Source organism: Pteropus alecto, unplaced genomic scaffold, assembly GCF_000325575.1.
Source record: "Pteropus alecto unplaced genomic scaffold, ASM32557v1 scaffold110, whole genome shotgun sequence".
NCBI classification, from domain to species: Eukaryota; Metazoa; Chordata; class Mammalia; order Chiroptera; family Pteropodidae; genus Pteropus; species Pteropus alecto.
The window spans coordinates 10,464,148-10,475,378 of NW_006431920.1; the positions used below are offsets into that span (position 1 = coordinate 10,464,148).

General features: G+C 44.7%; 1 protein-coding gene across 1 annotated transcript in view; it reads right to left on the reverse strand.

The window, feature by feature from the left end:
• Positions 1 to 11,226, reverse strand: part of TTLL4 (tubulin tyrosine ligase like 4) — a gene marked incomplete at its 5' end in the record, with an annotated part of 18,338 nt that extends 7,112 nt beyond the window's left edge. Inside the window, 11 exon segments of the mRNA XM_025043200.1 lie at positions 1 to 2; positions 4 to 27; positions 1,372 to 1,500; positions 2,083 to 2,165; positions 2,245 to 2,436; positions 3,127 to 3,203; positions 3,560 to 3,670; positions 4,111 to 4,232; positions 8,116 to 8,179; positions 8,527 to 8,636; positions 9,752 to 11,226. The exon segment at positions 1 to 2 is cut by the window's left edge and continues 91 nt beyond it. Coding sequence (XP_024898968.1) covers positions 1 to 2; positions 4 to 27; positions 1,372 to 1,500; positions 2,083 to 2,165; positions 2,245 to 2,436; positions 3,127 to 3,203; positions 3,560 to 3,670; positions 4,111 to 4,232; positions 8,116 to 8,179; positions 8,527 to 8,636; positions 9,752 to 11,226 — 2,389 coding nt within the window.
• Between the last annotated feature and the right edge of the window lie 5 nt (positions 11,227 to 11,231).

Genomic DNA, 11,231 nt, shown 5'->3' on the forward strand with positions numbered 1-11,231 from the left:
CTAAGGCTCTTCATGGAAGGGGAATACCTGAAAGTGAGGAGAAAGGCAGAGGTGAGACGATGAGGCAGCAGACAGACAATGGTCCAAACATTTTCCCAAATCTTGAGGAGGTAAAGGGCAAGTGAACAGATGTTTTCAGATGCACGAGAGCCTCAGAAGTATGTCTGTTGGTAAGGTTTCTAGAACACCACAGCTAAACTCATCTCCTTTATCCTACCTCAGTCCTGCAGGAAGACCTTCCTCAGATTCAGTGGAATAGAGAACCTCCTTATTTCCCATTCCTCATGTGATACTGTGATTTATAATAAGATATATATATATATCAGTCTCTGCCCCCAGTTCCTGGCACAGAGCTCCTAAAACCCTCATAAGTCCCTAAGTGATAAAAGCATTGAGCATCTTTTGTTCTAAAGTTTGGTCTTTGGCCCCAGTTCCGGACACAGGGCTCCTTAAATCCTTGTGATTTCCTGGATGCTAAAGAGTATCTTTTTTCTAATGAAGTGATTTTGGGTGGGCGCCTGGATGAGAACTGGTGACCAGAAATACCAAGTCACGACTAGAAGCTTGGAATTTTCAACCCAGCCCTCCATTCTCCTGAGAAGGAAGATGGGCTGAAAATGGAGTTAATGATTGATCATGCCTATGTGCTGAAGCCTCTGTAAGAATCCCAACAGTATGGGCTGTGAGAGCTTCTGGACAGGTGAACACGTGGAGGGTGAGCTGGGAGAGTGGCACACCCAGAGGAGGAATGGAAGCGCCACACCCCTTCCCACATACCTTGCCCTACACATCTCTTCCATCTGGATGTTTGTCTGTATCCTTTATCACACCCTTTTTTTATACGAAACTAGTAAACATAAGTAAACTGTTTTCCTAAGTTTTGTGAGCTGCTCCACCAAATTAATCAAACCCAAGAAGGAAGTCATGGGAACCTCTGATTTATAGCTGGTAGGTGAGAAGCACATGTGGCAACCTGGAGTTGTGACTGGCATCGGATGTGGGAAGTTGGGGAGCCTCGTGAGACTGAGCCCCTAACCTGTTGGATCTGACACTATCTCGTGGTAGATGTTGTCAAAATTGAGTTACACTATAGGACACCAAGCTGGTACTGCAGAGAATTGCTCGGTGTGGGGGGAAAAACCCACATATTTGGTGACCAGGAGCGTCAGAAGTGTCATGTGTAAAAGTAAAGGAGCCACAAAGGGGGAAAGGAAGACTAGGTTTTCCCAAATACCCCACCTTCTCCTTTGCTAACAAAAACTACCAAAACATTTGTTATTTTTATTGGGCGTCCTCCAGTTTCCCTTCCTCTCAGAAAAGCAAATCTCCGAAGCGAAGCTATCGGGGTGACACCTCACCACTACCACATACTTGCAACTGGCGAAGCGGACAAGTCCATCTGAAAAGAGGTAAATCCGTAGAGGGTCATAGGAGGTGACGTAAACATAGATTCGCAGATCAAACTTGCTGCCACTGATGAGGTAGGGTTTGTGTAGATACCTGCACAGGGAAAGGCCAGCTTCAGAGACATGGCGGACGAGAGCAGGGTCAGTGAGTAAATGGGCCATGGCAAAAGCCAGCTAACAGTCCCCTAGATAAAGATTTAACACATTTCCCATTTGCCTCGAGTATACTTGCCGGTGGCACTTGCAGCTGCAGCATTTGCCCCGAGATAACTCACAGATTACAGTCCTAGCCTCACCCCCAAAGTCTGCCACGAAACATCTCCCTTTTATTATTATTTTCGCATTTCTCTAGTATATCGAAAGTCTTTTGAGACAAATGATATCATTCTATTTATAGCATTCTGTTTTTAGTAGTGGTATTTCCATTTACGAAATTTAGTAATTCTTGATTGCTGAAATTGTCAAAATCCTAGAAAACGTAGCATTTCTATGTGTGATGTTAATGCTGGCAGTGAGCTGCACTTTTTTTTCTAAACACGAAAAAGGTTAAAACAGTTGGCTGAAGAAAGTCTTTGGCTGGGAGGACAAAGGGCAGAAGAACATGGTAAAAAAGGGAACTTTCATGGGGAAGAAATGAGAAAATGAGGAACGGGATCTAAGCTGGAGGCAGGCTCACCTCTGTACCAGAAGGGGCCTTCGCTTGGGGAGCTGACTCCACTTGTGAATGACCTGGATGCCAATGCCTCGAGCTGATGCTGGCTAGAAGTGAAAAGGAGATGAGATTTGCTCCTGGCCCCACTCTCAGACCATGGTCTACTACCCACTGTGACCCACTCACTGGTTTAACAATCCACTTTTGGCGGCTGCTGCTCTCCCAGGCTTTGCGCAGGAGCTTGGCATCCTGGGGCAGGATAAAGGACTGGGGGAAGAAACTGAACTCCTTCTTGCCAAAGCGGCTCTGCATGCGGGACAGGTTCCGCCACAGTCGGTCCTTTCGCCCAATCTGGAATGAACCTGGGAAGTGGTTTAGCTACCGGAGGGACAAAGGGTAAGAGCAGGGAGAGGGCCCAGGTAAGATCACGAGGAAGACAGCAGGACACGCTATCCCATTCCAACTTCCTTAACAACTTTCTGAGCTCCTGGTCCACCTTCTTATCACTAATGATCCTTAAAATATTCAGCTGCTGAGCACTCACCAAAAGATAATTAAATCACAACAAAATTCAGTGCCTTCTAGTTGATAGTTCATGACATAATAGTAATTCGGACAGACAAGATATCCACCTTAAGTGCAAAGAAAAAGCTGTTAAGTCTTTTTCCACAGCAGCCTGTGGGACAAACACAGGAAAGCACCTGGCCTTCAGTAAGTCTGTGCAAAAGGGATTCATTCATTCCGACATGAGACCAGAGCCCTCTTTATAAATATTTGGCTTAGAAGAAGGGAGATAATGCGCAGTGGTTATAGGGGAAACGTAACAAACTGAAAAGACACTGCATCTCAAGACATTAGAGAAAAAAGTGTCTTTGAGGGGCTATGACAGCTGAACTGCTAGATGTGTGTGATCTGCTAGGGTCTCACACTGCACCTTCTTCCTGTACTTTCTTCACTTCTCTATAAACCTTCCTACTTCTCCTTGGTCATCCACCTCTTCCCTCAATACCAGCCTCCTCCCGCCTAGTCCAAAATCCTGGGGAAAAGTGCCCCAGAAAGGGCCCCTACCTTCTGATGCTCCCGAATGGATCGGAAACTAGGAGACTTCATGTGGTGACCCCAGCAGCCCAGCCAGTCATCATTTTCTACAGAAGGCACATCGGGAAGTCAGTCTTGCTAGCAGCTCAGTTCCCGGGACAGAGAGGCCCAGAGGTCCCAGAAATACCACTGGGCCTGGGCGTAGCTCCCAGACCCTGCTTTCTAAGAGTTACCATGGAGCTGTCCTATGTGAGATTCTGGGGTCAGGGGCAGAACAATGGCCCTCTGTCTTCCAATTTTGAGGAATAGGCTCCAGGCCAGGGAGTTCAGAGCTATGTCCTCCTAACAGGTTGGAAACTTCAGGACAGGGTCCCCACACAGCAGGAGGTCTCTAGGCTCTCCTCCTGCCCAAAGCCCATCTATTGGGGCCAAGGACAGGCTCGCAGTAAAGCAAGTGACTCACTCTTGCTGATTTTGAAGTGAGACCTTCCAATAGTCTGCTTGACAATGTTGGGGGTCACTGCACTCATCTTCCACCGGAGCAGCTTCCTCTGTTCCCAGGGAAGTTTCTCCACTAAGGAAGAGGGGATGGGGGTGGTAGAGAAGAGCAGGAGCATCATGGTGAGAAGAGGAAAAAGGAGGCACTACTGCTCAACCTTCCCTGGGTACGCAAGTCACTAAGTATTATTCCAGATCAGAGTTTCAAAGGAGCGCACTTGGGGGAAGAAAAAGGGCTGCATGGGGATGAAGAGCACAGAAAGGAGAGAAGGTTGAAAGGGTGGTGGGGTGGGGGGGAGATTAGAGGGCAAGAAAGAAGCATGAGATTATGGGGCTGAAAAGGGTCAGCTCAAGGACAAGAAAAGGGTCCTCATACTGGACCAGTGAACCAGGTGGGGAACCGAGCAGCATAACAGCCATTCTAGAAAAGCCCCTCCTACCCTTCTCCCACCTCCTCCCAGCTTTGCTAGCATCCTTCTCCCGGGGGCTCTTCTGGGCTCAGACACTAAGGTTTACCTCTCTCATCCCGGGTGCCAAAATAGATGGTAGGGGGCACGTTGGGAAAGAGACTATAGATGAGAGCTGGTCGGACAACTTTCTCACTGGCAAGAGGTTTGGTCAGAATCTCCATGCAGCCTCTAAGAAGAAAAATAGACATATAGTACAGAAAGGGAAAGCCACAGTCCTTAAGTATCTTTACTATTACATACACTTTCTTTTAGGGTGCTGTCTTTTAAATTATATTTCTACAAAGACAAGTGCTCAATAATTATTTTGCAAATATTACTCAATAACGTGCTAGGGCTAACCTATATACAACCACACCATTAAATGTCACCTAAAGACAAGGCTTTTCAATATTTCATTCTGTGATACAGTTCCAAAATTTCCTGTGAGAAGCCATGGCCTGGGGGAGTCCACGTAAAGAGTGGTTCTGAGAACAGGTAATGAGTTTGGGTGGATACCAGTAGAAGAATATGCTACACTAAGACAAAGAGAAATAAAGTGAGAAAAAAGCAGGAAAAGGAGGAAAAGCAGAAAAGACCTCAGAAGAGGTATAGAGATTTTTAAAAAGAAAAACGGAAAAGGCAACAAAGAAAACAAACAGCGATACTTCTAACTCATTTTATATTTAGGTGTATCTGAGAATACACAGTTGATTAATGCTCTTCTCCATTTGGAAGATGATTTGTGACCCGATTTTTATGTAACAGTGTAGTAATGCCGGTCTGAGAATCTGGGGCAGTGGGCCATGGGGTTCCTAGTGTTGCTCCAACAATGGCTCGGCCAAGGCTATCTCAGGGGTCTCAAAACAGAGACTATCTCAACTATCCATTGCGTAGAAGCTGACAGACCCAGACCATTTCTTTAAATAGCACTGAAAATGAAGAGAATGGTATTACTCTCTGTTCTGAGCTGATATGATCTATAAATATTAATATTTAAGATTTTTAGCTTAAAAAAAGCCATTCTACCCATTATTTTGCAGCATAACAGAATTAGGTACTCTATGTAAAACACATTAGTGTTTTAAACCTCAGAGGTTTTTAATGAATTTTATTGGGTCAAGTTAAATATTAATTCCCAATTAAATAATTCCAATTAATTCGGCTCTATTCCTTATTTCCAAAAACTTTTACTTCAAAGGCTTTTAATTTACTGAGTATCAGAATTTAAGACTGGTGAAAATCAAGGAGAATGAGTTATTTTTTTTTAAAAAAAGACACCTGAAACTAATACATTGTATGTCAGTTGTAACTGACAAATAAAATTAAAAAACAAACAAAAAAACCCCACAAAGATAGGAATGTTAAATGGTACAGCCATGATGGAAAAAAGTATTGGCAGTTTCTTAAAAAAATCAAACATGCAATTACCATAAAATTCAGCGATTGCACTCCTGGGCATTTATCTCAGAGACAGAGACTTATATTCACACAAAAATATGTACATGATGATTTATTCGTAATAGCCAAAAAGTGGCAACAACTGAAATATCCTTCAACAAGTGAATGGTTAAAGAAATGGTGGTACATCCATACCATGGAATACTACTCAGCAGCAAAAAGGAATGAACTATCGATATGTGCAACAATCTGGATGAATCTGCAGAGAATCTGCTGAGTAAAAAAAGCCAATCCCAAAAGGCTATACACTGCTATTATTCCATTTGTAATAACATTCTGAAATGACAAAATTATAGAACAAATCAGTGGTTGCCAGGGGTTAAGGCGGCGCTGGGCGTAGGAGGGAAGTAGGTGTGGCTACTGGGTCATCAGCAGGGACTCGCAGTGCAGCCTGTATCCGGACTCATGGTAATGCCTTGATTATACTATAATTACCGTAGTTTGGCTAGATGTTACCATAGGGGAAACCGAGTAAAGAGTTTGGGGGATCTCTCTGTAATATTTCTTATAACTGCATTTGGCTCCATAATTGTCTCAAAATCGAAAGTTTAATAATTTTTTAAAAAAAACAGAAAATCTTCGTTAGCTGCCTCTCAAGAGTCCTGGACTTATCCACAGGGGGCTTGGCTTCTGATCTAGCAATGCTGGAAACTATGACCTTGGAATAGCTACTTAACTTCTCTGGTTCTCAATTCTGACATCTGAAAAAAGAGGCTGGATTTTGTTGACCTCCATCTTTAAAATTACATGATTCTTAGAAAAGCAATATGGAACTGGAAATGCAATAAACTATTGCTGAGTAGAGAAAGAGAGACAGCGTTTTCAATGATCTTTCTGTAATTGCCAAATTTCCTGTAATAAATATATAAATCTTTCATAATTGGGAAAAATAAGATTTAGCAATCCAAAAGAATTTGTTTTAGTCATTCTTAAAATGCAAAGTGGTTTGGAATTCCTCAATCTCTATGTGCTTGAAACCCTATGTTTTAAGCCTCATATAGATGAGAAGGCCTGTGAATTTTGTAGGAGTTAAATTAATTAATGAACGAATTATTAACAAACACCTTGTGTGAATTTTATCTCATAAATCAGAGAGATTAAATAAAGGACTATGCAGCTGTCTTCAAGAAGGCCTGAAAATAAACCCAGATCACCCTTAAGTATGGAAGAGGTGGGACTCCAAGTCAATTACATGTTTACTATCTTTCCCTTATGGAGAGTGGAGGTGCTTAGTCAACATCCAATACATACAACCAAAAATAGCTTTGCTTTTCTGAAAGAAGGATGAGTTAGGCTTAAAGTAACAAAATTTATGCACCAGACTCAGGGTATCTATGACAGGATTTCTATCCACCTTCATAGAAAGTCTCAATTCTGTCTCTCCACTTGCCCAACAGCTTTCTCTGCCTTCCTGGTTTGGGGTTCTAAAATTGTTACAGCCGTTGCCACCATCATATTCACAGAGATACAGTTTGCTTTGTCCACGCGAACCAGGCATGGATAGTCCTCTTTCCTCTTAGCTTCATCTAAGGCACAGATGACACAAAGGAAAGCAACCTGACTCCGGCAAGCCTACACACCTAGCTGGATTTTAATTAAAATTAGAAATTTTTCTATTAATAAAAGAAAAAAACTCACCAATTTTCTAGATTTATATTTTGTTTCTTTTACATTTTCGATAGAAGTTATTTTCAAAGAGAACAAACTTTATTTAATGTTTAGTACTTTGGGGGTTCTTTTTAATAGTTAATAAAACAATATAATGATGACAGAGCCTCCTATTGAGGCAAGGTTGGGAGTGGTCCGGGGAACACGGAAGATTATGCTGAAGAATGTTAACTTTCTACCCAGAAACGTGGTGTACAGAATCCTTTAGCAAGTTCTAAAAATCTTTAGCACAGTAACATGTCCTTGTTCACAGTAATTTCCTTAATCCTGCATTCCTTCCTCTCCTCAACTCCCCATCTCAGTTATGCAGCACCCCATGACTACCTGTTTCACAAAAGAAGGGGCTACATTAAGAGACTGACTTTTTGGTTCCCAGAGGCCGATATCACTCAGACTCCACCAAGGGCAGTCAAAAACATAATGTACATTAAAGCTACAGTTTCTAATTTGATTTCTTATTAAGGTTAATGCCACAGTCTTATTTCCAAATATAAAACTAACCTCACAAGGGAGTAAAAGAGCATTTTAAAAAGTTCCAATTAGTGGTATATCTATTTCAGAACTGTTTCTGACAGTAGGACACATTTGTGATGCAAGGTGGCAAATAACCACATTTGGGTGGCCTAATTAATAATTTACCTCAAACTTTACGTTTCTTCATTAATTTCATTTCTTGAAATTATCTGCTTTTGACTTGAACAGTTTCTTGGAGCCTAAAGACCAAATTGCTGTCCAAGAAACATGGTACTGTTTTTAAACCCAACCGATGAAATATGTTTTTGGTCCCTTCCATTGTTTTTTGTTTGAAAATTAAAGCCTCGAATATAAAAATTTGACAAAAATTAATTAGGGTTAACAGGGTCATTACTTAGGTAATTAATCTCTTTATAATCCTAAAGAGACAGAAAATGAGTATCTACCAATGATCTACACAGCCAACACTCACCGAGAGATCACTGCTATCGACTCGCTGGGGGAGACAGCACTGAATGAGGAGCACTCTGAGCCTCCTGCGGGGGAAGCAGAGAAGTTCTGAATGGGAGAGGCTGCTACACAAACTCACTAAGCGTAGGCAGCTCTTCATTGGACATCTTGGCGCAGCCTTCTCACGAAGCCACAAGCACCACCCTGCTGCCTTGCACTGCCCTCCCTGAGCAGCAGGGAGAAAGCAAGACTGGTAGGAAAGGAGGACTAGAGAAGTCTCCCCAAAACCACTAGCCACCCCCTTGGACCCCCGAGGTGAATGAATAATGTAGATCATAAAGTGGGTCACAGACCTGGTACACAATTATTAGCCCCCCTCCCCCAGCGGGTGGTAACCAATTCCCAGTTGGTGGTAAGAGGGTCCCCTACTCACTCTCCTCCTCTTCGTTCTCATCATGGCTGCAGCAGTCTTCCAAACCATCTACGAGCTCTTCTTCTAAATCTTCAGCCTCAACCTGGTCTAGCTGGAGGTCAGTAGCTGAACTATAAGAAAGAATCATGCCCCCAGCCCAGCCAATTCAATAACAGAGGTCACAGCTAAGATTCGCATTCCTTCATCATCTCCCAATGATTGTCTCTTCCCCAGCCACCAATCTGCTGTCTCTTGCCTGGGCCTCACGACTCATTTCTTTCGCCCGCAGAGCTTAGGTCTAGCTATAGTTCCTCAACCCCACATCGCCTGTTCTGTAGAGAGGCACTGTCTTCCATCTTCTTTGCAGTCCCTCAGAGCACATAAATACAAAATTCTGCATTCAAAACACCATCGATGAACATCTGGTAATTGACTTCAAAGGTCCCTAGACCTCTCTCTGAACAAGGCCTTGGTGAACCAACGTTCCAGAGAAGTAACAAGGAGCCAAGAGAAGAAGCCAAGTATATGTATGTCCTAACTCTGAAATAGCTGTCATACTAGGAGTGTCTGAGAACCTGATTTGGTTTGGAATTAAGCAGAAAAGTCACAGACCACAACAGTTGGTTTTTAAAATTCTTATTTCTCCCTGGTTATAACCTAAAGCAGAGGTCAGCAAACTGTTCCTCTAAAGCAGAGGTCCCCAACCCCCGGGCCAGTCCATGGCCTGTCAGGTACCAGCCCGTGGCCTGTTAGGAATGAGGCATCACAGCAGGAGGTGAGCAGAGAGCTAGTGAGCAAAGCTTCGTCTGTATCTGCAGCCGCTCCCCAGTGTTGGCATCATCGCCTCAGCTCCAGATCAGGCATTAGATTCTCATAGGAGCACTGGTCCGTGGGGCCAAAAAGGTTGGGGACCACTGCCCTAAAGGACTAGATAATAAATGTTTTCAGTTTTGTGGACCACTCAGTATGTCACAACTACTCAACTCTACCACTGTCACAAGAAAGCAGCCATAGACAGTAGTAAACAAATGGGCGAGGCTGTTTCAATAAAACTTTTCAAAAGTAGGCAGTGAGTGGGATTTGAACTACAAGCTGTAGTTTGCTGACCTTTGTCCTAATGTGAAAACCAAAATTCTAGGGCAGCTAAAATAGAAAACCAACCTTCAGAGACACAGGATCAGTGTCACCAAATTATGATGAACACATGCTGCGGCTCTAAATGAACTAAAAGCTTTCTCCGACTTACCCAATATCCCTAGCAGATGAGTCCAGTTCCCTGGCTTCTTTAGGTCCCTCCTTCCCAAGCTGGCCCAGATGGATGGAAGAGAAGCGAGTGGCCATATCAGCTAAGCCAAAGGGCTGAGAGGGAGAAGGCAGAACTGGAGTTTTGTCTTCTCCAAGTGGAGGGGAGTCAACTGCAGATCCAGAGGCAGGGCTGCAGCTGAGCCCATTGGCGTGTGAGGCAAGGAGGTGAATGCTGATGCGTTTGGTACAGAAGACTGTACCATCCAACTCCGAGGTGTCTGAGGCTCCAGAGAGGACCCTACTGTCTGCTCCAGCATCCTCCTGAGGGAACTGCTGGCCTACCACAGGAGGTTTCCACCGTCTGTTCCTGTTGAGGAGATCCCACTGCAAGCTGGGGTTCACGAGACATGATTGATCAAACTGGCAGCCTTGCCTCGGCTTCTCAAAGTCTCTTGCAGTCAACTTCCTCACGGCCTCAGTGAACCGAACCTCCCTGGTCAGAGCCTGGGAAACAGAGTCACCATCCAGGCCACAGGGATGTGGCTTTGCCCTCATGGCTAAGTTACTCTGGTTGTACTGAGGAGAGGCAACGCTGGTAGTAGAGGTGTCTGAGGAGCTAGGAGTAGACAGGGTGCTATGGGCAAGGGTGTCATATAGTTCAGTGCCATTGCTCTTGGGTACCTTGTGTTCAACAGGCTGCAGTGCACAGTCTCCAGTGCCCCCTGAATGATGCCAGGAGACGAGCTGAAACTTGGGTGAAGATACTGGCTTCAGGCCCTCTGTGGCTTGTGATAAAGGCACTTTAGTGCTATTTGGCCGCATGAAGGAGTTGTTATTCAGCATGGGCTTGTAGGAGGAGGACGAGGAAGGGAGTGGAGAAGGGATCTTCCCTGAGATGGCAGAGGCCAGGCTCCTCCCTGAGGAGTTTTCCCCGGCTGCTCCCAGTGAGAGGTGTGGATCTGTGGATGAGGATGCCATGGGCTGGGCCATGGGGAAGACCGTGGAAGAAATGGTTCTATTGGCAGTGAGTCTGACAGGGAGGCTCTTTTGAGGGAGAGAAAACGGTCTTTTCTCGGACAGGCCTGAACGCAAGCAGAAAGACTCCAGCTGCTGGTATGTTTTGTGCCTGTAGTTGGAGCGCCGGTACAGCAGGGTACTGCTGAACAAGTCTGGGAGAGAACGCAGGTAACAGGAGTTGCTGTGGCCTGCAATGACGGCTGTGGTCCCAGAGCTACATAAAGTGCTAGGGCAAAAGAAATATGCTGGCTGGGGTGAGACACCCAAGAGGCCTGGGCCCAAACCTGCTGAGAGTGTCCCCACGTGTTTCCTCTCCAGCTTCCAGATTGGCTTCACCTGCTGATGAGCCTGAGCCCAGACTTTGCCCTCAGAAGGTTTCTCAGGTGGCGGGGCAGGCACTGTGCCCGAGGGACCACTCTGCTTAAAGCCGTTTGCCTGGCGGAGGCCAATACTGTAGTGCTCTG